Source organism: Hippocampus guttulatus, chromosome 20 (assembly GCF_054856545.1).
Source record: "Hippocampus guttulatus isolate MCC_2025c chromosome 20, RoL_Hgut_1.0, whole genome shotgun sequence".
Classification (NCBI taxonomy): Eukaryota; Metazoa; Chordata; class Actinopteri; order Syngnathiformes; family Syngnathidae; genus Hippocampus; species Hippocampus guttulatus.
In genome coordinates, this window is record NC_141280.1 from 5,561,007 (window position 1) to 5,588,878 (window position 27,872).

Below are 27,872 nucleotides of genomic sequence, written 5' to 3' on the forward strand. Positions count from 1 at the left end.
TCCACCTACCCACTGCCCGCACCCAAGCAAGTGAGGAGATTCTCGACAAATGCTGCAGCCTGAGCAGTCAGCTCGCATCTTTTGCGGTGCACATATAGAAAATCACAAGACTAAAGTAGGGGGGCCCACAATCGGATCTTAATGCCGCGCACATGGAAAAGGATTTAGGATCGCGTAGGATCCACTCGGGAGGAGAGGCTCAGCTTCAGTTTAAGACCGAAGAGCCAAAGACAGAAGGTTGAAGTTTGCCCGTGTGGAGGAGTGAGGTCCGACTCCACTGGGCCCCACCGGACTCATGATGGCCCTCACGCTTCACCTCAAGTCGGTTGCCAACCTCCGGGGGAAAGGTGACCGCGTTGCCAAAGTCACATTTCGAGGTAGGGCTGAACTTTTCCAGTTTGTTGGCTACTCTCTGTTGTGAAGAAAAGTCAAGCAAAATAAAATTTTAATCACATCATGAGACAACTAATCAAAGGGCCAACATTTTATTCCTGTTTTCTGTTTGCCGTCAGTCTGGCTTTTGATAGGCTTTCATTTAACCGTGCGTGGCAATTTGAAATTGAAATGAGCGGCTGGAGTTGTTGATTGAAGTTTCTCCTGTTGACTGGCGTTCGAATAAAACTGCTCAAACGCGCGGTCGTGCAGTCTAAAACGCTTCATGTCGGAGTTGAAAAATAAAGCTCAGGGTTCGAAAATTGTGATCACTCATCGCAAAAATGTAGAAGGTCGTTTGTACGTGTGCCCACTTCATCTGCAAATTTGTAGAACGATCGCCCCAATGTTTTGAATTTAATGGCTACGAAGCATTTTCCTTGTTGCGCGTCTGTCGTGGGTGACTGCGGCAAGGAAAAGGCAGAGCGTCCATAAATAATGCCGCAATCGTTCTCTTATCGTCAGAGGTTGGAGCGGCTCGGAGTTTGGATAAGTTTGGTGACGATTGATCACGGGTTTTGATCCTCAAGTCGCATTTCGCTTTGGTTTGTTTTTCTAGCCTACCAAACCCAAATCATTCTTATCAAGGCAAAACAGTCTCCCGTTCAAAGCCCTTTTATCGTGGCCTTGTCCGCCGCTTCTCGCAGGAATTACAGCCAATCGACAGCGTGCGTGCGTGCATGCGTGTGTTCGAGAACTTGAGACAAGCAGTGAGTCTTGCGCTCAGACAGGCTAGCTCGTATCCGACTCGCTGATTACAGTTGGCATCGGTATTGTTTAGGATGTCACATTACCGCCTTCCCACTTCCTTTTTCCTGCCTGTGTGTTTGTGTATGTATGTGTGTGTGTGTGTGTGTGTGTGTGTGTGTGCGCCCTGCGCTGCAGCAAACTCGCCAGCCTCTTAAGTCGTACATGCGGCGTGTCAGCCAAGACAGGAATTGGACTCGCGCCGCCGACGTGATCAAACGAGCTGTTGTCTTCGGTTCAGTCGCTTCCCATTGAAAAGAACAGCTTTGTCGTTTTGCTCTAACGCATCCGAGGCTGTCAAAATCATTCTCGGTTTGGACGTGGCCAGCGAGCTGCAATACAGCGACTCCATGAAACGGTCCGATTTGATTAAATTGGTCAGATTCTTATTTATTTTATTTTTTTCAAATGTGCCTTCATGTGAGCATCACCGCTTGCAAACCTTACTAGCACAAGCCCCCAACTTTAACTCCTTCAGTACCAGCCAATCCTAGACCAAGTCTGAAAAGACGTTTAAAAACGTCTTTGGGAGTGAATGAGTTAATGGAGATCCCGGAAGGCTGTCAGTCGCTTTTCCTGTGTGGCTTGACATCTTCCCCTCTTTTTATGGCCAACTTTGTCAGCGAGAAACAAACTGTCAGATCATTTGATAAGAGATAAGCCTTGAGCAAAGCAGGCGCTGCTACTTAATTGATTTCCGAGCCCGAGACTTTGATGAGCGCACCATCTTTTCCCGCAGCTTCAATTGTTCATGCTCAGGCTCAGCAGTTGCTCTGCAGCCTTGCCAAACACGAGTCAAGTGGATGTCGTTCAGAAGTTAATTACATCGCAGCCCCAGATGAGACTTCGTCGGCTATCTTTCAACATGTGAAAAAAGAGCGGGCCTTGGCATCGAACAAAATGTTTCGCTAGAACTAGTTTCAAAAGAACTTTTTGACCTTAAATGAATGTAACAGCCCCAATTTCAAAGAATTTGGCGTCAAACAAAAAACATCCTTTCATGTTCGTCCGCACAAATCAAAACTTTAATAAGCGCTTAGTTTTTTTCCTAATGCAACCTGATTAGCAGCAGGCTTTTAGTTTTGTTGCAGCGCGCCTTATGTAAGCCTCAAACCATCTACTTTTACAAACCGACGTCTCGATAGGATTGGAAAAAAAAAGGAAGAGAAGGCAGCAGCAGAGCTTCTGTTTTGAATAATGTAGGAGGGATAGTTTCATCCTCTCTGACATTTAAGTGCTGTTTAAATGAAAAAAATGTGAAAAGATATGGGTTTTTGTGGGGATGTGAGCTCGGAAGAAAGAGGGTTTTATTTAGCACAGCATTGGATTTAAACTAGTTGCCAACCACCTCAAAGTTTTATATAAGCATGTATGCATCTCGATCAAAAGATGATTCGATACCTGACCCGATACCCGAGGTCCGATACAATTCAAGGACGGCACTTTTTGAAGTGGAACAATTTGTTTCGTTGCACTCATATTTTCTAATAAAAACCAATTTTCCAATTCAAATGGGGTTGCCCGTTACACACTAAATACTGTTTAAAAAAAAAAAACCTATCTAATGAAAATGCTCTCTTGCTTCCCCACCATGACAAACACCGGCCTGCCATTTTCACTCATTATGCAACCGTCGCAAAAAAAAAAAATTGTTGAGGAAATATGTGCAGAAGATTACGGCCTAGTAATGAGCTGGATGATATACGTCAAAGAAATAACACCTGGTCCGGCGATCAAACTGGCGGTCGATAGAATTTCACAAGCGCCTTGGGTCTTTATTGCTGAAATGTTTGGCAGTGCAAACACGCGCCAAAACACACAACAGCTGCACAAAGCAAACGACGGCACAAAAGGACACTTGCGCCGCCGCCATTCACCGAACGACACAAAACATCCAGGTGCAGCATTCGCCACCAAATCACATGACAGTCACCAATGAGCTGCCCTCTGATTTCGCAAAACTACTCTCCTGACTCTTCATATTGTCCGGTGGGACGTTAACCATCCAGGTCCAAAAGAAGACGCGCGTCGCTCATTCAGCCTTACCATAAATAACAAGCGTATGTTTTCCTTCACGGAACTTGGCATTACTCTTTAAGTATCCTACCTAACGGGCGTCCTGTATTCCCCTGAATGTCAAACCTTTATTACAGCGCAGATTAAACTTAAAACGCAGCTATCAATCGTACTCATCGGCGACATGGGCGCTCGACCTAAAGAGCATTGACATTTATTGCTATCGGACGCTTGAAACCACTCGACCCCGCCTGATGTCTCCATTTGTCTTTTTTCAGGGTCGTCCTTCTACAGCCGCGTGGTGGCCAACTGGGAGGAGGCGGCACACTTCAATGAGGTCGGTTCCGTTTGATTTCCTTCCGTCGTGAGCGCTGGGCAATCGTCGCTTGGATTCATAGACCACACAGACTTGATTTCACGTACGGAGTCGGTTTGTTTCGAAATAGCGCTAATTAAATCCGATTGTGCACTCAAATGAATGACACTGTTTAATAGGGTTTGCCAATGGGACAATTGTCGCTAATGACATTACCGCTGAATCTCGTAAAGAAGTGCGTGGGGCCGTATTAGATGATAGCAAGACAAACAAGGTGATAAACATATTAAAGCATATTAAAATTCCAAATCACCTTTATCTGGCTTTGCATGGATGGATGTGGAAACTGTAATGCCTCATTCACATTGTTGCTCTGAGTCATGCTAAAATGAGCCGAGCGCAAAGAAGGATTTCACCTGAGGCCTGTTGTCGGCCACCGGTGGCTGGTTTTTTTTCTCTCTTAAGTGTTGCTGTGCGGTGGAAATATGGATTCCTGCAGGCTTTTGTCACCAAAAGCGTATTCAAATGCAAAGTGGCTAATAGAGCAGAAAGAAGTTCAAAGAGGGAGACAGAGAAAAGCCCCCCCCCCCTCTCATTTTTATAGCAACATGCGCATCCTCGACAAAAGTCTCGAAATGTGCCGGCAATTTCTATGATGACATTGTTGCTTGCTTGATCCAAGCACCTCTGACTGATTTCTTTTGACAGCCTCATTTGTTGCTCCGTGGCCAGGGAGGTCATTAGCATCGCTCAGCATCATGACCGCAGGAGGAGCAACTTCAAGTGGCCTCCGCGACCTTGCGCGGGTGGGGGTGGGGGGGTGTACTGGATGATGCTGGTGTCACAGCGCGTCTACATAGAAATAGAGGCATTGTCCCCCCCTGGCATATCTTCGTGCTGGGGAAATACTGGAACGCTGCCTTCATCTGGAGTGACGCAACACTTGGACAGCTCAGTAAGCTGAATCTTGCCCCTGTGTTGCGGCGCCATTAGCATCGAGCCGTGAGTCGTGTTGCTTTCTGCCTGGTCTAGCAAGCGCGCCTTTGAACTAGTACGCCAGTTGCCTGGATGGGGGAATGTGCATTCATTATTCATCCCCATGGTGGGATTTAGCTTTTAGCTACGGCGCACCAGTGCCTCCCCCTCAACTGGTTAGACAGAACTAGAGCAGAGAACAGCAAAGCCTGCAAGTTGTCGGAAGTTTGGGGGGGGGGGGGGTTGGCTGCACTCCAGTGTGTGTGAGAGAGAGACAAACCAAGTCATAGATGGTAAAAGACGACAAGAGACGATGCAAAAATAATGATGCAAATATATGTTCTTTCTCCGTGAGTGAGCGGACAGCTGCCGCGGTTTAACTTTTAAATAGGAATCGGGGAGTTACGTAAGCAAGACTCCAGTTGGACTGCTTTTCAAATGTGCGCGTCCCTCTAATTTCACAATCGCTCCATCCCAAATTCCCCCCCGAGGTCTCTTGGGCACGTCAGCTGTCTTGGGAAGCGTTGGGGTAGCGCCCCCGCGTCCTCGTTCTGCAGAAGCCTTGCAGCATTATGTGGCCTCAAGATTGAAAGTCGGAATGTTTTTTTTTAAGACACTGTTGAGTGAAGATAGGTGAGATTCGTTGGGGGTTAAAAAAAATAAAATAGTAGTCCCTCATTGCGGAAGGAAGCGTAGGAAAGATTACATGCAGCTAATTATCTAGCAATGACACCGCTTTTGTCATCGTATTGTTGTTGTTGTTTTTTTTTTAAATAATTGCATAACTCATGGCTGTCAGACCTTTGAAAAAGAGTTTGGGAAGATGATGTAACTACTGTCATTTCTCTTGTGGCTGGCTCACAAGGAGTGAACAAAACAACAGCATGCAAAGGAAGCCCCCCACACACTCCCTCAAAAAATAATAAATAAACCTACCGATCGCTTTGAAGCTACATTTCACTCTCCTGACCACTCAAACAGCATAAATGCAATAAGAATCCTGTCGGCGTTTTAGCAATCATTTATGACCCGCACTAGTTTAAATCATTTATGACCCGCACTAGTTTAAAGATTGAGGTCTGCTCCGCTGAGATGCTTTCCTCTCTCCAAGTATCCTCAATTAATGATGATCCCAGAAAAATATCTTTGCGGACAGTCAGAAGTCAGAAAGGGACGAGACTGCAAATAGGAATGCAGTCAAAACAAGCACATAGTCTGCTGACTGTTTCAGATCTAACCCCCCCCCCCACCCCCCAAAAAATAAATAAAAAGAGAAACTTTTTGCTGATTCTGTTAGAGTGCTTCAGTTTGCACCAATTTGCATTCGCTTGGACTTCCTCTGCTTTAATGAGGCCCCACTCAGCTGTAACAAGGCACCAAACAAACTTTGTTACGAGTGTGGCGGGCATAAAATTATTCCGGTGAGGAGAGGAATTCTATCCCAGCAGATTTATTTATTATTATTATTTCATTTTTTTCTTTTTTGAATAAAAGTATCTCTGGGCACCACAGTGATCTCCCGCCCCCTTTCAAGGAATTAAAATAAAAAACACTTGGCAATTAAATGGCAGTTGAATTGTTGACTTGATGTTACCCGTCATGTATGAAATATTATCAAGGGTTATGGAACAAAAAAAGGGAAATTCTTGCCCCAAAGGACACATCCTCTGTTGAGTAATGAGAATGGAGCTTTCAATATAGATAAGGATGTGGCTACTATCGCTCAATGCGAACGTGGTTTCTCATTCCTCACGAGAGCACGCTCTGCATCGCTTGATGACAAAATGGATTCAACTACCTCATAACAATGAGAAGAATGTGGCTTGTACTACTTCTGAGGCCACGGCTTTCACCGCATCATTAAAAAAAAAAGAAGAAAAAAAAGGGGGTTGTCGCTTCATCGTAAGTATGTGGCTGGAGAAGGTTCTTGGATGGACTCGTGAGCCGTGGCTGACACCGAGGCAAAGTTACCGTATCTCCCGCACTATAAGGCGCACCTAAAAGCAAAGTCCAAAGTCCAACTTCATCAAAAGAAGCCTCCGCAGACCTTAAAAGAAGACGCGGGCAGAAGAAACGGTCCTTGTAAATATCAAATCATATGTTTCAAAGGCTCGTCACTCAAGCTTACGCTCCGTAATAAGTCATCAAGGTGTTTTCATGTGCCGTATCCACGGCAACCAATATTAAAGACTCACACGGTCGTCGCAGCCTTACAGTGTGGGATCAGAGAAGTAAAAGCCACATGCATTTAGCTCCTGTGGCAGACCGCAGTGGCCTGCAGGCTTCTGCTTATTGAGGCTGTACCAGTGTCACTTTTAATGAGCGGCCCGATGCCACCAATTAGGCTGTCCAATATTGGAGGGGGGCGGGGGAACTCTTGGAATGGTAATGAGCGGCTCTGAACAGAAAGATCTAACAGTCAACCAGCCAAAGAATTTTTGCAGTATTATTTCATCAAAACGTCATCAGTGTGTCTCTTTGGCATGCTTGTTATCTTACTGCTGCAGAAAAGAGCGGTTGTGTCGTTCAATGCCCGTGTGTGTGTGTGTGTGTGTGTGTGTGTGTGTGTGTGTGTGTGTGTGTGTGTGTGTGTGTGTGTGTGTGTGTGTGTGTGTGTGTGCGCGCGCGTGTGTGTGTGTGTGTGTGTGTGTGTGTGTGTGTGTGGTCGTGTGGTCGTGTGGTCCTCGCTTTGTAGGCTTTTTTTAAACTTGGTCCTCACTGTGCCACAAGTACAAGAAACCGTGTGTGGGTGTGTGGGTCCCCTCTTTAGATGTTCCAATGGCCACTTGCGAGCAGGCTGGATGGCACCGAGATGCTGGAGATCCAAGTGTACAATTACAGCAAAGTCTTCAGTAACAGGTAAAAGCCGCATCGGGCGATTTCACTTTTCACTCCTAAATGGCGCACCACGTTTCCCCGCCAAAGTTGGGAACCTCCAAGTGCTTGTACAAAATTGATTCACGCGTTTGTCCAATGGAGTGCAAACCACAACCGCAGTGTTTAACTATAGTCTTTGTCATGAAGGAAAATGTGTTTGATGGGCACTTGTGGGCCCCATTTCTCACTCGGTGATCTCCTGACAAATCAGATGACGGACACTGGGGTGGGGGTGGGGCAGTGTCCCATGATGGACGGTGCTTTCATCACAAAGTGCGTTTGATTTCACGCCGCCTTGGCATAAGGACTAATGAGAAACATCACAGCCATTGATATTTGCCGCCGTGATTTATGTGTATTTATGATCATTAGCGTGCGTCATCCGGTGACTCTTTGAATGAATATTCGCAACCCCGATATGGGATGTCACGTTTCAGTTGGAGTGCAGGCAAGCCCGCGACCACATTGTGTGTTCCACATCTGCTAGTCGGTTTGTGGGCTGAAATCACTTTTGGGGGTGGTGGGGGGGGGGGGGTGCTTTCAATTATTCAACAGCTCTAATTAGCCAATTCGGTGGTGACTTGATGTTATGTGAAGTGTATGTAAGCAATATTCTTATGGTACTGTACGTTTATTACTAATTATCCGCTTAGGAGCAATGAAGCCATGTTTTTTTTGGGGGGGGGGGTTGAGGCAGGACAAGAAGGTTTTTATTAATTTTAATTATGAACCCAAATCGAGGTGTCTTAATCTATCACAAGTCATCAGCAAGTAAAGCTCATCCGTGTGTCTACAAAGTGCACATAACATGTTGAAGGCTTTGGGGAATTAACTGTCTTTGCCATTTCCGCGCTTGAAATAGAAAAGTAGTCGTCTTCTAAACAAAGGCTCAATTATGCTTCTCGAACCCGAATTAAATAACCTCTACAAATCAGTCTTCTAATTATATTGAGTAGGTTCTTTTCTCGTGAATTTTGTGATCCTCTTTGTTTTCAAACGCGTCTGTGTACGTTGACATTTCCAACCCCCGTTAAGCAAGAAAAGTCGCGATGGGCTCAGGACGCAGTCAACCACGCAGCCGAAAAAGGAATGATTCGCAGCAGGATCAGCGTGTGTCACAATGAGGACTGCTTGACGCGGGCAATAAGAAGCCGAGTTTCAGCAGGCATTGACGACGCCGTCTGCTTTGGCTGTGGTGCACGGCAAGCCTCGGCGAGGATTTGTCAAACGGGGAAAACATTTCTCGACGCTGGATCAAAATGTGCAGCAAAGCCTCCAGCCCGGGGGTCGGCAACACGCGGCTCCAGAGCTGCATGCGGCTCTTTAGCGACATCTAGTAGCTCCTTGGAGCTTTATAAAAAAAATGTTTGAAAATGGAAAAAGATTTTGATAGTAGGCTAATATAGCTCAAATAGATAAAGATACATGTTGCAGCTCCAAAAAGGGAGAGCTGTAGTGTTGGTTTTTTTTAAAACGTACACTTTATTTATGCTTTTAACAGTCTCGACAAACTGCCACATTCTTCGCTTTCACCCCACACAAGGTTTGAACGCACGAGCATGAAAAATGCCCCCCCGGTAAGAATGATTCGACGTCCTTGCCACTCGTGATGGAGGACGTCAATACGGAACGGCGCATATGGATTTGTTATGTTTTCAACCCCCTCTGCAGATTGGTGGGGACTTTCTGCATGGTGCTCCAGAAGGTGGCGGAGGAAGGGCAGCTTGAGCTGACCGACACACTCATAGACGATAACAACACGTCCCTAAACGTGAGTCCGGATTCGGGAATAGTTTTGCACTTGAGGTCGCACACAAGAAAGATCAGGCGTTAGCGCAAGAGGAGCACTTTCATTACGTTTGAACCGAGTAAAAATGGATTGGTCTCTAGGCGACATACGGCTGAATTGTATCTTTCCACTAACCGGTAATTATAGCTCTTGAGGGAAACTTTATTTCTTTATTTATTTTAGCGCTGCAAAGGACCAAAGATTAGCGTGAGATGGCGGCTGTGAATTGGGGGGCGGGGGGGAGGGGGGGTGTTGAAGGCCTTGCGGCGGTGCGGAGTTGTGATGGAGGATGCGGGCGTGCTGATCTGATGTTTTTCAGACGAGAACGCGCGCCGCGGGAGCACTTAACAGACTTAACACGAACGCATAAAGTGGCTCCATGCGCGCATCCAGACAATTAAGAACTCGAAGGCTGCGCGGAAAACAGACTCAAGGTTGAACGCTTTTGTTTTTGCCGCTTTGCACCCTGGCGTGGTTGCTGTAGCAACACAAAATAAAAACCAGTCTGATGACCCTGTGAGAATATGAGGAAGAAGCCCGGGAAGCGCTAAAGAATGCATTCCGGCGCTGCTCTCATCCGTCTTTCTGCTTGCAATAAATTGTCTTTCATCAAAAATTAACAGAAGAATATTGACACCCCCACCACCACCCTCAAAAAATGCCCCAAAGGGGCACAGAAGAAAAATGACGTCTACACCATTGATTCTGAAGAAGAAATTGAAACGACTCTGAACCAAATTTGAGCAAGCAGGCATCGAAGAGATGATTTACAGCATCCAGCGGGGCCCGTGTCCTCCGACGAAAGCTGGTTTTTTTTCACACGTCATTAAATGCATTCAATCAGATATTCAGACGGGAGTTCGCCTTAAGCTGCTTTAAATGATGTGCAACTGCGACGGGGTCGGGAAGAATCGCGCAGCAGATACATTTGGAAAAAACAAAGCACATTTTTTTACAGCTTGAAATGAAAGGCAGAAATATATCAGCGGGAGTGGTGCAAAAAACACGGAGTCAATCATGTTTAACTTGGAAAATGCAGCATTTTAGAATCATTTCTCGGGCCTGACTGATTTTTGTTAGGATGATCCTGTTTGGCAGGATCTAATTCAGAAACGGCTTCATCGGCCGATTAGTTGGAGGAAAAAAAAATGCAGAATGAATAACATAACTTTTTTTTTTCCTCAATGTTTACTACAACTTACAGACAGAACAAAACATCATCCTTTATTTGCTTTGCTTCACAACAGGATAAAAATCAGCCAAAATCGGATATTAATTTTATTGTTATTTGACTTGTAATGTGGAAAGAAATAAATTCTCCCCAAAAAAAGTCCAGATTTTTGTTGATTTTAAGAGCTAGTCTCGCGACAATAAATCCATGATTTAAAGTCGATGAACCCTTTCAGGGACAGCTTATCATGTTATCAGGTTCCACTTGCATAGGTGTCAAACTCCGGTCCTGGATGGCAGCTGTCCTGCATGTTTTCCAAGTCTCCCCGTTGCAACACACCTGATTCAAAAGAACAGCTTCAATGTCAGGCTTCCGCAGAGCTTGCTGATGATCTGATCACTTCAATCAGGTGTGTCGCAACAGGCAGACTCGGAAAACATGCAGGCCAGCGGCCCTCCACGGTCTGAGTTTGACACCTTTGGGCTACAGGGTGCGTGAAAGGGTGAGTCTTCATAAATGCAAGTTCACCACGTCCACCTTCTCTGGGTTCCAGACCAGCGTTACCATCGAGATCAGATACCAGCCGATGGACGGCACGGCGGCCCTGTGGAGCCACGGCGAGCATCTGGATGTTCCCGACGACCGCGACGGCATGTTTACGTTCGAGACGGACAGCCTGCTGTCGGGGCACAGCCGCGGCTCCGGGGCGTCTGCAAAACGATCGTTGCAGGGATCCATACCGACGTTCAGAAAGTGAGTCCCAACGCGCACGAGCGAGCGCACGTGATGGCGGCTCCCAAATTGGAACGTCGTCAGAAAGAATGAACTCATTCACTCCCAAAGACGTTTTTAAACGTCTTTTCAGACTTGGTCTAGAATGGGCTGGTACTGAATGAGTTAAGACAGTTGGAGTCGCCAAAACTTTTACCTCCTCTGGTTTACAACTCCGCCACGACGGTGACGATGCATCAGCGAGCTCTCACTTGTACGAATTGTTTGTCGTCGTGAGTCCTTCGCGTGGCCGGACAGCAACGACAAGTACAAAATGTCACCTAAGCCTCAACGCTTGCTCTAACATCGAAGATGGAAAGATGCGGGATATTTCATTTCAAAAGTTCCATTGTGACCTCGAAGCTCAAATCCTGCGATACCAAAAAATAGAGTGAGTCACTTTTTCCATTTTTGAAAGATTTTTTGCGGTCCATTCGAAATGCACTCGGCAACGCATGCATGTTTAATTGAATTCCCCACAGCTAGAACATTGAATTAATGAGCATATTCTAATTGGAATAAAATATGTAGAACCATCAAAATAAAAAAATAACCCAGCTTTGCTCGGATTTCTGTTTCCAAAGAATGCCGCTGGAAAGTGCCCACATGGCCGAACAGCTCACCTGTTTTCTGGGTGGGCACTTTGATGTCTTTTTTTTCTGTCCGATGATATGAGAGATGCATTTTAGTCTACTTTTAATGACTTGGACGGGAACACTATCCCCAATAATATGCCGCCTCATCCCTCGCGCCCTCCCTCCATGTGCCCCCTCCTTCCTTCCATCCGTGCGTCACCCGCCCATCTGTCTCACCGGCTCGCTTTTTTTAAGACCCGCAGCGCTCGGCTGATGACAAATATCACACTCAAATAAGTTCACAAGGACTGGACCTTCATTGAGTAGACGAAGTGTTTCGTGTCGTCGGTATGTATGTGAACCAACGTACTGTCTTTTCATACGATGCTCTTTTGGTTGTTTTGTTGTCTGTTTTTCTAACCGATGCAAAAAAAAAAATATATATATATATATATATATATATACGTTGAGGAGATCAACGCCTTCATTGTTGCCGCGGTGACCGACGAATGATCTATGATACTGTCGAACAAGCCGGGACACTGATAATGTTTGATTTTAAGACGTGAAGTTATTTAGATGAGTAGTGTGTCACTTTTTGGGGGTTGAAAGGCCACTGAAAAGTTGCACCGATATTCTTATTTATTGGGACGCATCGGTATTCTCAAAAAGTGTGCTTTTGAACGCCAGCGCAACTTTCCGCCTGTTTCCACACTGGCGACGAGGATGACAGCAGAAACAGGATCCAGATCAAGTCTACCGATTGTGAACGCTTGATGCTACAAAGGCAAAAGCGCATTCATTAAATTTGCTGACGTGCATCCATAGCCCAGCCCCCGAAAATTGGATGGGATGATCACACCCATTCTTAATTATTCAGGCTGCTCATTTGTGGCCTGTCGCCGGTGACATCACAAGTCTTTGTCGTCGCCGGGAAATGTGATCCAGATACAACAAAAGTGGGGTAACTGGACACTTTTTTTTTTGTCCGCGGGGCTTTGATCGATCGTGGGCCGGTGTGACAAACTCGAGCATTGGCCTGGCTGGACTTCCACGTCGCTATGATTGACTTGCCGGTGTTTGGTTGCCTCCCCATCAGTGTCAGTCACTCCGGTGGCGTTGGGCCCAGTGATTGAAAGTGACCTCGAAGGGCGCTTGTTTGGAGAATCGAGCGCCTGTTCGTGATATCACTAACCTCTTGTGCCATTGTCAGATCAGGGAAAGGAGTGTTTGCGGCCATGAAGCTTGGAAAGATCAAGAGCTCCAAAGACGATTACAAGAAAGGTAAAAGAACAAGTCTTGAGACCAATTCAGCTTTTTTTTTTTTTTTTAATTCAGGCGCATGTCCCAGCAACATTTAGATGTCAAGGCTCCACTGAAATATAGACGACGCTGCCAACGTTGAAGCACAACCCATTCTGTGACGATTTCAAAAGAATTCTTCACATACAAAAACATTTATTTTTTTCCCTGTAATAACTCAGATGAGCCAGCAGTGCTCGACATGGACGACCTGGACAAGAAGGCGATGCGTCTCGCCGGAATGTTGGAACCGGATGCCGTTTCTCTGGCCTCTGTCACTGCTGTCACCACCAACATTTCCAATAAGAGGTCTCGACTTTTTCTACATCGTCCAAAACATTGTGCATAAACGCAGATATCAACATCAAGTGAAATACAAATGAACTAATGAATCGGGGGGGAATGTTTGTGCTCGTTTTTGCAGATCCAAACCAGACATCAAGATGGAACCGAGTTCTGGACGACCGGTTGATTACCAGGTTTGCCTTTTTGGCGAACATGCTAGCTCATCTCTTTTTTTAGCAACGTGACACAATGTATTGATTTAGCCTAAAACTCTTGAATAAGACAGAATTGGGGAGGAATTGTTGCACAATTGTCTCACTATTTAATATTGTAGACTAACTAGTGTAGTGCTACTGTTGTGCTAATGTACTTTTCAGAGCTGTGCGGACAAACAATACACTCATTGTACAAATGTTTACTTCAAAATAATAATAATTTTGTTTTCGCTTCTTTTTGTCACAAAACTATTAGATCGCCACCTCGTATGTGTCCAAATAGGGTCATTGTCACTTTTGTTTTTCCACCAAAATGGATGCTATTTGGTAGGAGCCCATGACGTCTGCTACTTGTACACATTAACTCTGGAAAGTGTTGAAAGAACGCCAGATGCTGCCTTTTGGATTTCCTTTTTTCGAAAACAGAGCTTTACAGTGACACATTGTCCACGACGGCTTCAAAGTAAATCACACCTTTGCAACTTTCAGGAGAGCCCTGATTGTTTTTTTTTTTTTTTGCGAAAGCAGCGGTCGTATCTTCAAATATGCGTCACATGAGAGCAGTGAGATAATTCACAGCAACAAACTTTTACCTTGTTATTGTCAATGCTTTCCCCATCCAGCCTTTATGTCTACCTCTCTTCTTATCTAAAGGTTAATTATACCAAAGAGATGCCTTTCAAATGTTGTATTAGCCTTGGGAGATGTCACGGTTAAAATGGAAGTCTGTGAAAAGCAAAGAATGAGGGGGTGGGGTGGGGGGGTACCATTCGATTACGTCGAGGGTAATGACTCGTGCGCTTTATTGAAAACGCTCATGTTCCAGCTGGTCAGCCCTGACGAATTCTCGTCTCGCCATCAGATAAGCATCACGATCATCGAGGCCCGCCAGCTCATTGGCCTCAACATGGACCCGGTGGTATGCGTGGAGATCGGCGATGACAAGAAGTACACGTCCATGAAGGAGTCCACCAACTGCCCCTACTACAACGAGGTGAGATTTCAACGCCTTTCGGACAGCGACGTGGGCGGAGCCTGGCGAAACTTTTGTAGCGTGACACAGACCGTCTCCGCGCGCCATAAACGGACCGCGTGATGAGTTCCCATAAAACACGAAGCACTGATTGTTTTTGTCAGTGAATTAATTGCGTCCTCACAGGCACAACCAACTTAACTCAATTCAGTACCAGCCAATTCTAGACCAAGTCTGAAAAGACGTTTAAAAACGTCTTTGGGAGTGAATGAGTTAAGAGGCGGGGAAATGCAAATATGCTTTGAGTGGATGCAAAAAGCATTCAATACATTTTTTTTTTTAACAATCTCCACCAGGGTTTAAATAAATACCAAAATGGAAATAGCGAAACTTTCCATTTCGCGACAAGAAAAGGCGGGCTTTGTTGGCTGACGCTGGATGGGTGAAAATGTCAACAGGCAGCAAAAAAGAGAAGAAGTGACAGTTTGTCTTGCGATCGATTCTTTTGTCGGTGACAAAAAACCCTTGCGGACACACAAACCGGAAAACTAAACCTATTAGGATAACGGCCCTGGCAGCTCTCCAGACAATTTTTTTTTCACCATTCAATTGAGCTTTCTGCCATTCCTGGATATCTATGGCGCTATGAAAGGAGGCGACACCGACTACGTATGAGAGCAAACGGGCTCATGAATCATCTTTGATGAATGTGATTCCCAGACTGACCCCCCACACTCAGTGCTGACACCATTCTGGAAAGATCACGATCACAGCTCCTACTATCGGCTCAATTCTGCCTTTGAACGCTGCATTGATGTCTACGGAGCGCTCACATGGTATGAAATGATCTCCCCTCGTCAACCTCATATTTTCTCCTCTCTCTGCAGTACTTTGTCTTCGACTTCCACGTCCCCCCCGATGTCATGTTTGACAAGATCATTAAGCTTTCGGTAAGGACCACGTCTCAAGCTTTGTAACTGTAAAATCATTCATTTTCTCCGACTGATCATTTCTTCTGGATTTTGCTCTCTTGTGTTCTTATTTCATTCGCCGTCGCGTCAGATTATCCACTCTAAAAACCTTCTTCGGAGCGGGACGCTGGTCGGAACCTTCAAGATGGACGTTGGGACTGTTTACTGTCAGCCCGGTAGGCGAGGAACTAAAGATAATCGCGGAATGCCCGGCCCGATTTAAAAGTCACGATAGTGTGGAGACGCGATGAAAACGTCTGTTGGTTTAAAATCCCAGAGCACCAATTCTACCACAAGTGGGCCATCCTGTCCGACCCCGTTGACGTCACAGCGGGATGCAAAGGCTACCTGAAATGCGACATCGCCGTGGTGGGCAAAGGCGACAACATCAAGACTCCGCACAAGGCCAACGAGACCGATGAGGATGACATCGAGGGGTAGGCGGGATAGTTGTCGCCACCACCGATGAGCGGGAGTGAAACTTTATTCTCGATCTTTCAGGAACCTGCTTCTCCCCGAAGGGATTCCGGCGGAGCGTCAGTGGGCGAGATTCTACGTGAAAGTCTACCGCGCCGAAGGCCTGCCCAAGATGAACACCAACATCATGGCGAACGTGAAGAAGGCCCTCATTGGAGAAAATCGGGACCTGGTGGATCCTTACGTTCAAGTGCATTTTTCTGGGCAGAAAGTAAATTTCTTCAATGATTGGGCTCACTACCTGCTTGACAAAAGTAATGGGACAGACCCCTTGATAAATTTTTTGTCAATCAAGGATTCGGTTGGACCCTTTGAATCTCAAGTCTTTATTTTACTGAGAAATTTGGACTCACAAAAATGTTTTAATCATTTTCTATGAGTGGAAAAAGCTCAGTGTCCCACTGCCTTTGTCCAAATATTACTGCCTGCCTCAACAGGTGATGGAAAATCCACCTCGGATTTCAAAGCGTGCACTGTCCACAGGGGAAGACCTCAGTGCAGAAAAGCAGCTACGAACCCGTCTGGAACGAGCAAATCGTCTTCACCGAGCTCTTCCCTCCGCTCTGCAAACGGATGAAAGTCCAAATCCGTGACTCGGATAAGGTGAACGACGTCGCCATCGGAACCCACTTCATTGACCTGCGCAAAATATCCAATGACGGCGACAAAGGTACGTCCGACGGAGAGCGTTATTTGCTCATCGGTGTTGCTTAGCTGTCGGTGTACATGTAGTCGTTGTGCCGGTTTGCATCCTAATTCCTGACCTCATGCATGAAGGAGTGGAAATTGTGACTTCGCACATGTGTATGCACATACATATAATTCCTTGCTCCTGTATATAATCAAGGGTTCTTGCCTACCTTGGGTCCGGCCTGGGCCAATATGTACGGCTCGACACGCCAGTACACCCTGATGGACGAGCACCAGGACCTGAACGATGGATTGGGCGAGGGCGTCTCCTTCCGAGCCCGTCTGCTGCTGTCTGTCGCCGTAGAGATCCTGGACACGACCTCCCCGGAGATCCTCAGCTCCACCGAGGTGCAGATGGATTCCATCGCCAACATCTCGGAGGTGAGGGTAAAGCAACTAAATAAACAGTTGAAAGCTCACGGGACCCTTCTGGAACACCCCCACACCCCTCCAGTGGTGCCATAACACTGCAATAAAATTCTATTATTGAATTGAATGATAAAAATAGGAGGTTTCCTTCTTCCTGCCAGAATGCCACGGGCAAGACGGAAGAGTTCTTCCTCTTCGGAGCCTTCCTGGAGGCCACCATGATTGACCGAAAGATTGGTGACAAGCCGATTACTTTCGAGATCACGATCGGTAAAGTAGTCCTTCTTTCATCTTGTTGAAGCTCAAGAAGTAGGAAGATTGAACCTTGGAAGCGATGCGATGATCTACTCCCAACAAAGGTAACTATGGCAACCAGATAGACGGCACGAGCAAGCCGTCCTGGTCGAGGAAGAAGAAGGACGGCGAGGACGACGACGAAGACAGCGAGCTCATCCAAAACTCCAGCGAAGACGAGGCGGATGAGGAAGGCGGCCTGGAGTCGGTCTCCTGCACGCCCCTCATGAGGCCCGTCATCACAGATAGGTCAGATCAAGATATCTCTCTTCCCATATACTAGAAGGTGAAAGAGACTCCCTTAAAAAAAAGTAAGTTCTCTTATTTGGGGTGAATTGGCTCTGCATTTGGAACCAAAAATGACTCATTCATGGAGAATGATGTCAGACGGACGGGGCTCATTTATTGCAGCATCGTCGGGCTGGCTGAGTGTTTCTATCTTGACTATAATGGAAAGAGATTAAGTTAAAAAAAATCGATTTACAAGAGTGAACATTGTCTTTATCTATTTGCTAGCTATCGAACCACTTCCTGTTTTGCGAGAAATAACGTAAGATGACAAATTTTGGGATTCTCGGATGTGGGATTCATTCCATTGCGATCCAGATGAATAGACGATCAATTAATCCCGAAGACAAACATAGAAAAATGTGCGAGTGACATAAGAAATTTCCCCCCCCCCCCCCTAACTAACTAACCAACAAGCAGCATTTTTTGCCTTTCGGAACCTGACAGGAATTACTTTCACCTTCCCTACTTTGAGAAGAAACCCTGCGTGTACATCAAGAGCTGGTGGCAGGACCAGAGACGACGACTGTACAACTCCAACATGATGGACAAGATTGCCGACAAGCTGGTCAGCGCTCTGTTTTGCCATCTCACTTTTTCCCCTAATTGTGTTTCCAATAGCAGCACTTTTGAACCACCACCCCCCCCCCCCCCCCCGCCCCTCCGGTGCATGATCATTAACTAGCCGCCGAAGAGAAGAAGAATTTGTGTCGCATAGTCCGCTCTCTGTTTTGTGTGTGGGGTGCGCAGGAGGAGGGCGTCAATGATGTTCAGGAGATCATTAAGACAGAGAAGGCCTTTCCGGAGCGCCGACTCAGGGGAGTTCTTGAGGAACTGAGCGTTGGCTGCAGGTCAGCGCCGGGGCATCATGAAACATTTTTTTTGCCATCATGCAAAATTACAAATATTGTATAGCACAAGAAATTTACATCGGTGTGAAGTTTAACCTTTTGTGAGGGTGTTGAGAGTACTTTTGGCGCCTCTTGGAGATGATCTGCAGAGAGACGCCGAGTCATGGTCTTAAACAATTATTGTACATGTTGTTGTGCTTTTTTTCACCAGTCGCTTTGTGACTTTGGCGAACAAGGACTTAAACCAGGCGGGTAGAACCAAACTGGATCGGGAAAGACTCAAGTCCTGCATGAGAGAAATGGTAACGATGTTGCAAAGTTGTCACATTTCTGACAGTCACCTGCGGTGTTCCCTTTGATTTTGCATGCGTCTGAGCATGCACACAAAATCACTTTTTGGGGAAAAAAAATGGGATGCTTCGATGGAACACCGGACAACGGTCTCCATTAAGCTGTGTTTTTTGCTCACTTTGCTCCGCAGGACAACATGAGCCAGCAGGCCAAACAGATGAGGACGCAAGTGAAGAAAAACACAGTTAAAGACAAAATAAAGCTGGTGCAAAACTTCCTGCTGAGGCTTCGCTTCCTCGCCGATGAGGTACACATTTGAAGGCGGAACAGAAACCAGTGAGCTCATTTGCCGCGAATCTGCAAAGCGTACTCGCCAGGGGCAACTGTCAAATGAATACATTTGCTCAAAATTCAGCTTTGGCAATGGGAAATAACAAAGTAAACACTTTCCTGCAAATTATTTGTAACAAGTCCAGAGTGTACTCAGCCTCTTATGCAAAAGTCACCTGGGAAATCCTCCAAGCCCACGAAAAAGTCATGATATGCTTCTTGTCCAGCCACAACACAGCATCCCGGATGTTTTCGTGTGGATGATGAGCAACCATAAACGTATCGCGTACGCCCGCATCCCATCCAAAGACATCCTCTACTCGCTGGTGGATGAGGAGACGGGAAAAGACTGCGGGAAAGTCAAAGCTGTCTTTCTGAAGGTATGTCGTCGCCGGCACACACATGTTTTGCGATTGAGCCTGCAAGAAGACAAATCGTTCATTTGCTTTTTACCGGTGGTGGGGGGGGGGGGACTCTGTTTTCACCACAGCTGCCTGGTAAAAAGGGTTTCGGCCCAGCCGGTTGGACCGTTCAGGCTAAGCTGGAGTTGTACCTGTGGCTCGGTCTCAATAAGCAAAGGAAAGAATTCACGAGTGGTCTGCCCAACGGTTTTGAGGAGGTCAAAGCTGCTAAAACGGCTCCTTCTCTTCACTCTGCGCCCCCTGTCAGCCTCGTGTATAACAGTAAGTGCGCACTCGGATTTCCAATCGGCTGCTTTTTGAGCTGACGCCTTTGTCGCGTCCAACAGTGAAACAGGTCTTCCAGCTGAGAGCGCACATGTACCAAGCGCGAAGCCTGTTCGCCGCCGACAGCAGCGGCCTCTCCGACCCTTTCGCCAGAGTCTTTTTCTCCACACATAGTCAGGTCACCGAGGTAAAACCTTTGCGGGTCTCGTAAATTGTGAACTTCTGTGTCACGGGGGAATCTCAACAGCATGTCCTGCAGGTTCTGAGCGAGACCCTGTGTCCCACTTGGGACCAGCTGCTGGTTTTCGACAACGTGGAACTCTTTGGGGAAGCCGGCGAGCTCAGAGACGACCCGCCGATCATTGTGGTGGAAATTTACGACCAAGACACAGTGGTAGGACTGGCGCTCGGTTACATTTGACTCTTTGTGCTCATGAAAGTCTTTTGCCTCTCCGTTCTGACCTCACTTCCCCCTCCTGTCCGTGCTCAAATAAGAGTGTGAAATCATCACCCTAATTTGAATCAGGGTCTGATGTAGCGTGAACTGCTGCAGAAGCACCTTGCCTTGCAGCAAAAAAAAAAAAAAAACTGTTTTAGTATGAAGTACATTAATATTTCTCATTGATCTATGCCAGTAGTTTGGCAATATTGGCAATTTTGGGAATATTCAAAGTCTGACACTCTAACCCAACACTGTCATCAAAGGGGGGTCTCAGTGGAAACTGCGCCCTCCCGCATCCTCCTCATCCTAACTCCCTTGGCTTATCCCTTGTGACTGTCTCCCACTGCCCATCGCCACGAGCAGGGCAAGGCGGAGTTCATCGGTCGCACCTTCGCCAAGCCCGCCATCAAGATGTGCGAGGAGCACTACGGCCCCCCGAGGTTTCCCCCGCAGCTGGAGTACTTTCAGATTTACAGAGGCAACTGCACTGCTGGAGAACTTCTGGCTGCCTTCGAGCTCCTCCAGGTAAATCGCAACCTGAGATCAGTTTTGGGGCACCGGAACCTCCACGGATGGGTTTCCATTTTCTATCTTCCATTTCTCCCCCATACTAATTTCCGAATCGGACTCGCCCGATGTTGTTTTCAAAGCTCACTTTTTCCATTTAAAATGAACTGCTGGGTGTCCCGTCGCCCTTTACCCCCCCCCCCCCTCTCTTGTGAACCACCCGTTCTTCCTCCAGATCCCATTTGACGGCGAGGAGCTTAGACGAGCTCTGATCACTGTCCATAACTTTGCTGTTCCTCAGATCAAGGTGCTCTTCTCATTTCATCCCTTTCGCCGCACTATGGTTACTGTCAGCCAGACACTTAAGAGATTCACCTCGCAGAAGGTCAAGAACACGATGCCACTTATTAGAAGACAATTCGATTAGCTAATATTAATCTGCGAATATTTAAAAAAAACTGAACTCAATGCAGGTGCTTGGCTATGACTAGCTTCTGCACTTCTGCACTGCATCACTCAAAATCTACGCGACCACCAAAATTCTTGAGGGTCAAAAAATCTGCGATGTCACACACGCGGGAATCAAAAAGTATTGAACCGACTTTAAATGAACCCCCGTTAGATTGGTCAAGGAGGGGCGACCGATCTTCCGCCGCTGGAAGGACCGACCGACTTCGAGCGAGGCCCAATTACCCCAGTTCCATTGGGGATCCGACCAGTCCTGAGTCGCTACCGCATTGAGGTGAGATTTATCGAACATCTTGGATTTTATAACAACATTTCAAGAAGATTGCTTTCATCCGCTCCAGGTCTTGTTTTGGGGCTTAAGGGACCTAAAGAGGGTCAACCTGGCCCAGGTGGATCGACCTCGCGTGGACATCGAGTGCGCTGGGAGAGGCGTTCAGTCCGTCCTCATTCCAAACTACAAGAAGAACCCAAATTTCAGCACGTTGGTCAAATGGTTTGAGGTGGTGAGTATCGGTTCTCCAAAGATTGAAATATAAATTGGCATTGATTCATCTTTGTTTACTTTAGGACCTCCCTGAAAATGAGCTCCTGCACCCTCCGCTCAACATCAGGGTGGTGGACTGCAGAGCGTTCGGTCGCTATGCTCTCGTTGGTTCGCACGCGGTCACGTGTCTCCGGCGTTTCCTCTACTGCGCTCCCGACAAGGCGTCCAGTCACTGGGGCAGCGCAGGTACTAAAGATCACATGCACGATGCAAATTATAGATACATTTGGAAGAAAAATATTATGGAAGCTAAAACAGATCCCTGGGGAACACTCTTGGTCTTCTTCTGACATTGTAAAAAAATAAAAAAATAAAACCATCCTTCACTAACTTTTATTTCATTCCTTGCTATGGTCTGTTGGGGCTTCTCAATGTTTCATTATTTGACCTTTGCTTGTCTTTTCTCCTTTTTTTTCCCCCCTCTGTCACGGATCATCAACTGTCCTCTTCGGTCCTCCTGCCACCCATGCGGTGTCTTTATCCACTTTTTTGTGGGGGGTCGGTGGGGGGTGGCCTGGCTCCATCGGAACAGCTAAATTAATGAATGGCTACATGGTCCTGACCAATGGCGGCTCCCGGCATGGCTTTTCACCCAGTGCTTCCTCGCGCGCTCTCTCCCGCTCCGCAGGCGAAATCATCGTCCACGTGGACTCCGTGGAACCCGCCGTCCGGAAAATGGACACGCTTGTCAAGTTAGATGCTGTAAGACCAAGCTCTGCATTGTAAGTGGTGCCATGACTTTACAAATGCTCCAAAATACACATTTTTACAGTGCCAAGCAGAAGCTCCGGGTTTTTTTTCTTTGTTTTTGCTTTGTGTTGCGAGCCAATGTGACTTTAAGAGTGGTTCACGTGGTAAATTGCCGTGAAAGTGGCGTACGGGTGCATTTGTGTTTGATGCTTGCATTTTCTCTTCTCACTGCATGTATTTTGATGCATTTCTTTTTTTTCTAACCACGCACTCTTAACGTCGGTTTAAAATAATTTGAATTCGATCCTGTAAATCATGGTACCACCATATATGCTGGTCATTCCCTTGCACGCATTATTAATAATCCCTGTGGGGTTTCCCATTGGTAGACATCTGATGCTGTCGTAAAAGTTGACATGGTAAGTGCTCGCGAGCTATGAAATACATTCTTGCTGTGGTTATATGGCGCAAAAAAAGATGAGTGACTGACATTTTTAATTGGGTTGTGCAGCTTGAAGAAGAAAGTGACAAAGAGAGAAAGAAGAAGAAAAAGAAAAAGAAGGGCGCAGCGGATGAAGAGGACGAGACGGACGAGAGCGTGCTGGATTGGTGGTCCAAATATTTTGCGTCCATTGAGACACTGAAAGAGGTTTGTGCAAGATTGCGTGATCCAATTTTGTCCTGACACATGCATAAATAAGGATTTTTAAAAAAACGTCCCTTTAGACTCTCAGAGCTCAGGAAGCAGCTCAGGCCGAAGTAGAGGAGCGAGAAGACCTGGAAATTGCAGCTGAAGCGGCAGGTATGGATCTGAGTTTTGGTGATGCAAAATGGAATTGTGCCAATTGAACCAACCATGCGGAGCAAATTCAACCTTGACCAAAACGGATTGTGTTAAAGCATAAACAGTCGTCCGTGTCATTTCATTCCGTGCCATACTCATAAGTATGACAGTAGCAATCTTGTATACCGCTTGGAGTTTCATCATTTGTCATGCAATTGACATTCAAAGAGTCACCTCATGGAAACACCATGTCCACTTCCACCTCCACTCAACCCTCCGCTCAGATATCAAATGTGATGACCTTGTTCGGAAAGGCTCCAGGATGAGGGAGAGGAACAAGGAGAAGAGGAGTGCCAAGGACAAGAAAAAGTGTCACGCTGTGGACGCAGCTGAGAAACGAACGGTTAAATCCAAAGTGGATGAGTTGATGGTATGTTACAGTGGTGTTTTGACATGGATCATAAAACGGAGCCTTGTGGAACTCCCTTTATTTATTCAGCATTTATTAACATTCATTTAGGAAATTTTACAGATAAACAGCAAACAGTTTATCATCAAAACTAATACAAGCGAGACATACATTGTCTTGTTGGACGCGTACAGGTGTACAGCAAGGAACTCGAGACCGAATACGGCGACTTTGAAGACTGGCTGCATACTTTCAACCTGTATAGAGGGAAAGCCGGGGATGATGATGAACACGCTCTGGATGATGACCGCATCGTGGGACGGTTTAAGGTGTTTTGAAGAAGTTCAGAATCAAAGCCAGTCCATTTTATAACTCCGATGTTTCCGTTCCCTATTCAGGGTTCCTTGTGCATGTACAAGCTGCCATTGTCTGAGGAGATCACGAGAGACGTGGGATTCGATCCAAACATGGGCATGTTCCAGAGCATTCCTCATAACGACCCCATCAACGTGCTCGTCCGGGTATATGTGGTCAGGGTACGTTTGCGTGCTACTTAGAATTGAAATGGAGGTCAATTTGAGTCATCTGATCTGAACTGTCTTCGTCTTCAGGCCACGGATCTTCATCCCGCGGACATCAACGGGAAGGCAGACCCGTACGTCGTCATCAAGCTGGGAAAATCTGAGGTCAAGGACAAAGAGAACTACATCTCCAAGCAGCTCAATCCTGTGTTTGGCAAGTGAGTCACTCCAGATTTGGATTCCTAACTGTCAGACACTTTTCCACATGTCTGCCCTGCCCCATATTCAATCAATGTGTCATTTTCCCACCTTCACCTCACAGGTCCTTCGATATCGAAGCCACATTCCCGATAGAGTCCATGCTTACGGTGTCCATATATGACTGGGATCTTGTCGGCACCGACGATCTGATCGGAGAGACCAAGATCGACTTGGAGAATCGCTTCTACAGCAAATACAGAGCCACCTGTGGCATCTCGTCTGCCTACTCTCTGTAAGCGCTCGATTGAGAAATGCGAGTTAAAACAGTGGTGGGTAGTGTATCTTTGCCAGTATTTTTTTTCAATAAACACACGTGCCTTCTCTTTCTCCGTTCCACTTGAGATGCGTTCATGACCGCCTCCAAAAAACGGAAATTAATGATTCCTTCGATGAAACTCCGAAAATTGAAAATAATGCATCAAAAGAGAAAATCAATTGAGGAAATCACAAAATGCATTCTGTAGCCCCCCTAAAGAATTTATTGTGATTTCCTCATTTGTGAATACGCAACAAAGGAAAAAATAAACACTTATGAGACAGTCCAGTCTCCTACATTTTACTGACATGTGATCGTTCTGTTGGTATTTCCTTAAGCGCAGATCCAACAGAACAATCAGATGTCAGTAAAATGTAGGAGACTGGACTGTCTCAGAAGTGTTATTTATTCCTTTGTTGTGTACTGTATTCACAAATGAGGAAATCACAAAATAAATTCTGGGGGGGGGGGGGGCTATAGAATTTATGATTTCCTCGCTTGATTTTCTGTTTTGATGCATTATTTTCAATGTTCGTAGTTTCATTGAAGTAATCGTTAATTCACGTTTTTCGGAGGCGGTCAGGAACGCCTAACGTCAGGAGCATAGCTCCATCTCGTGGATGCATTGTAGATTGCGTTTTATAATCCAGTGCGTCCAATATATGAAGAAAATTACAAAATAGACCATTCATTGAAAGTGCGCCTCATAATCCAGTGCGCCTTTTCGTGTGGAAAATACGCTAAGTGGAACTGATACAACTGTTTACGTGTTTTGGCCTACAATAGCCATGGGTACAATATTTGGCGGGATCCTTTGAAGCCGAGCCAGATCCTCGCAAGGCTGTGTAAGGAAGGCAAGATCGACGCCCCTCAGTATGGCCCGGGAGGGAAAGTCAAGGTGGCCAACCGCACCTTCGTGGGACCAACCGAGATCGAGGATGAAAATGGTCCGACATGATGGCATAACGAACCATCGTGCCAAGGATTTCTAACATGTTGGCTGCGTTCCACCTGAAAGGTCTGAAGAAGCAGACGGAGGAGCATTTAGCACTGATGGTGCTGAACCACTGGGAGGAGATCCCGCGAGTGGGTTGCCGACTCGTTCCGGAACACGTTGAGACCAGACCCCTGCTGAACCCTGATAAACCGGGCATCGAACAGGTAGGAAATCGAATCTATAAAAGCGCACGCTCAATTTGACCGACGCCACCATGTGATTAAGGGTCGTATCGAGATGTGGGTGGACATGTTTCCGATGGACACACCGGCTCCCGGACCCGCAATTGAGATAGCGCCACGGAAGCCTAAAAGGTAAGCCTGCTGTGTTTTGGAATATCGCACATGTGATGCCTGAATTAAACCCTTTGAGAACCCCTTAAGATCCATCCAGAAGAGTTGGAAGAAGTGGCGGGGGGGCAGAAAATCCAGGCTTCCCTGCCGAAGTTACTGTCCCCGTGGATAAGCGATGGTTGATAGATGGAATGGATTAAATAAGTACATCCACAAAAACTAATTTAAAATACTTTGAAACCAATTCCACTCTTAAGTGTTGGTCAAATTAGTTCTTGGAGACAAAATTCAGAATATTAAAATCATAATATATTTTTAGGCGGGGGTGTTTCATTGTTTTTTTTAACATAGGGACTAACGTTAATGTTTCTATCTTTATAGTTACAAAGGTTAATTTCTCCTATTTTTTCCCAGCTGAAAATGTACCGGATTTTCCACACTAAAAGGCGCACTGAAAAGTCTTCCATTTTCTTAAGTGATTTGTGATTTCCTCATTTGTGAATAAGCACTTCCGAGACAGTCCAGTCTCCTACATTTTACTGACATCTGATCGTTCTGTTGGAGCTACGCTCAAGGAAATGCCAAAATAAATTCTGTAGGGGGGCTTTAGAATTTATTTTGTGATTTCCTCGATTTTCTGTTTTGATGCATCATTTTCAATTTTTGTCGTTTCATTGAAGTAATCATTAATTTACGTTTTTCGGAGGTGGTCATGAACACCTCTCGAGTCGAACGGAAGGAGCATAGCTCCATCTAGTGGATGCATTGTAGAGTGCATCCAATATCTGAAAAAAAAATTACAAAATAGGTCATTCATTGAAGGTGCGCCTCATAATCCAGTGCGCCTTTTAGTGTGGAAAATACGGTATTTTTTCTGCAATTAATTAGAAAATACATTGGCAGTTTATATATTGTACATGTGTGTATATGTTGCTTCCTCCTCCCTTTACCAGATATGAGCTCAGGGTGATTATTTGGAATACAGATGAAGTAATACTGGAGGACGATGATTACTTCACTGGGGAAAAGTCCAGTGACATATTTGTCAGGGGGTACGTAGAGTGGGATGCAGCTTGAGCAAGTGGCGCCCGCCCGGCCGCATCCCGAGCTGTGTGTGGCGTGGACTGTTTTGTTTGCAGTTAACTACTTTTTGTTTTGTTTCCATTTGTCGCGTGTGTGTCCGTCTTTGGTGTTTGTGGCGTGTCTCTGCTTGTGTGCAGCTTTGAGCTCCGTGTTATTATTTGGAACACTGATGACGTAATTCTAGAGGACGATGCTTTCCTGACAGGGGAGAAGATGTCTGACATCTATGTCAGGGGGTAAAAAAACAGAACAAAACACAAGATACCATCGCATGGCTTGTATGACTTCATCCCTTTTCCAGGCTATCCTACTTCCTGTTTTATTTTCCCATCTGGCACGGGCCTTCCTTGTCTTTACCCTCTCAAATCGGCAACACGCAAGGAATCATAAAAACATTCAGGACCAAACCATTTTGCTACTGTTAACATAGTAAGAAATAATTTTTGATTTTGTATTTATATCTTTGCATATCTCAAATCATTACCATATTCGGAAAAAGAATTTCGGCCTTGCGGGCCATGTCAAATGTCAATTTTAACATAAGCCGCGGGCTGCAAGTGGCCCCCGGGCCGTAATTTGGACACCCCCCGACATAGTGAGACCGTTGAGTCTTGTGGTTTGGTCCTTCACTGCAGTGTCTGATCCGAAAAGGGCTTCAACTTCCACGTCCTGCCTTGTTGCATGCGCGCATGCAAAGGAACCGACCGTCGCATGCTTGGACGAATGAGAAGCGGCTCCATTGCCGAGCGCAACGTTGGCGAGTGCGGCCTCCTCGTCTGTAACTTCCTACAAAGTCGATACTTTTGTGCTTTTGATGGCGAGAAAGACATCATTATGACCCGGTGATGTTTTTCTTATACGCCTCATTCTCTTCAGTTCCTCTTTTTCAATCCCTGGTAGAAAATAAAAAATTTGGTGGGCAAGCC

At 46.1% G+C, this 27,872-nt stretch overlaps 1 protein-coding gene across 11 annotated transcripts in view; it reads left to right on the forward strand.

The window, feature by feature from the left end:
- The window catches only part of LOC147187704 (otoferlin-like), a 35,064-nt gene that overhangs the window by 4,474 nt on the left and 2,718 nt on the right, over positions 1 to 27,872 (forward strand). For 2 of the 11 annotated variants that reach the window (XM_086099599.1, XM_086099597.1), the window contains exons 1-43: positions 46 to 377; positions 3,474 to 3,532; positions 7,257 to 7,345; positions 9,035 to 9,134; positions 10,877 to 11,076; positions 12,883 to 12,953; positions 13,154 to 13,280; positions 13,396 to 13,450; positions 14,334 to 14,465; positions 15,332 to 15,394; positions 15,507 to 15,591; positions 15,693 to 15,852; positions 15,917 to 16,103; positions 16,376 to 16,562; positions 16,740 to 16,963; positions 17,113 to 17,221; positions 17,311 to 17,494; positions 17,981 to 18,101; positions 18,284 to 18,384; positions 18,596 to 18,686; positions 18,866 to 18,982; positions 19,233 to 19,385; positions 19,496 to 19,688; positions 19,754 to 19,878; positions 19,951 to 20,085; positions 20,497 to 20,658; positions 20,876 to 20,947; positions 21,263 to 21,382; positions 21,450 to 21,611; positions 21,676 to 21,838; positions 22,185 to 22,354; positions 22,732 to 22,761; positions 22,854 to 22,991; positions 23,069 to 23,144; positions 23,411 to 23,556; positions 23,730 to 23,864; positions 23,934 to 24,071; positions 24,147 to 24,274; positions 24,379 to 24,549; positions 25,360 to 25,520; positions 25,592 to 25,734; positions 25,796 to 25,884; positions 27,084 to 27,182. In XM_086099599.1, the coding sequence (XP_085955725.1) occupies positions 296 to 377; positions 3,474 to 3,532; positions 7,257 to 7,345; positions 9,035 to 9,134; positions 10,877 to 11,076; positions 12,883 to 12,953; positions 13,154 to 13,280; positions 13,396 to 13,450; positions 14,334 to 14,465; positions 15,332 to 15,394; positions 15,507 to 15,591; positions 15,693 to 15,852; positions 15,917 to 16,103; positions 16,376 to 16,562; positions 16,740 to 16,963; positions 17,113 to 17,221; positions 17,311 to 17,494; positions 17,981 to 18,101; positions 18,284 to 18,384; positions 18,596 to 18,686; positions 18,866 to 18,982; positions 19,233 to 19,385; positions 19,496 to 19,688; positions 19,754 to 19,878; positions 19,951 to 20,085; positions 20,497 to 20,658; positions 20,876 to 20,947; positions 21,263 to 21,382; positions 21,450 to 21,611; positions 21,676 to 21,838; positions 22,185 to 22,354; positions 22,732 to 22,761; positions 22,854 to 22,991; positions 23,069 to 23,144; positions 23,411 to 23,556; positions 23,730 to 23,864; positions 23,934 to 24,071; positions 24,147 to 24,274; positions 24,379 to 24,549; positions 25,360 to 25,520; positions 25,592 to 25,734; positions 25,796 to 25,884; positions 27,084 to 27,182 (5,453 nt within the window). In that variant the 5' untranslated portion in view covers positions 46 to 295. Of the gene's footprint in view, positions 1 to 45; positions 378 to 3,473; positions 3,533 to 7,256; positions 7,346 to 9,034; positions 9,135 to 10,876; positions 11,077 to 12,882; positions 12,954 to 13,153; positions 13,281 to 13,395; positions 13,451 to 14,333; positions 14,466 to 15,331; positions 15,395 to 15,506; positions 15,592 to 15,692; positions 15,853 to 15,916; positions 16,104 to 16,375; positions 16,563 to 16,739; positions 16,964 to 17,112; positions 17,222 to 17,310; positions 17,495 to 17,980; positions 18,102 to 18,283; positions 18,385 to 18,595; positions 18,687 to 18,865; positions 18,983 to 19,232; positions 19,386 to 19,495; positions 19,689 to 19,753; positions 19,879 to 19,950; positions 20,086 to 20,496; positions 20,659 to 20,875; positions 20,948 to 21,262; positions 21,383 to 21,449; positions 21,612 to 21,675; positions 21,839 to 22,184; positions 22,355 to 22,731; positions 22,762 to 22,853; positions 22,992 to 23,068; positions 23,145 to 23,410; positions 23,557 to 23,729; positions 23,865 to 23,933; positions 24,072 to 24,146; positions 24,275 to 24,378; positions 24,550 to 25,359; positions 25,521 to 25,591; positions 25,735 to 25,795; positions 25,885 to 26,816; positions 26,916 to 27,083; positions 27,183 to 27,872 lie in introns of those variants that run through there. The other 9 variants (XM_086099607.1, XM_086099606.1, XM_086099604.1 and 6 more) reach the window with 8 other exon arrangements.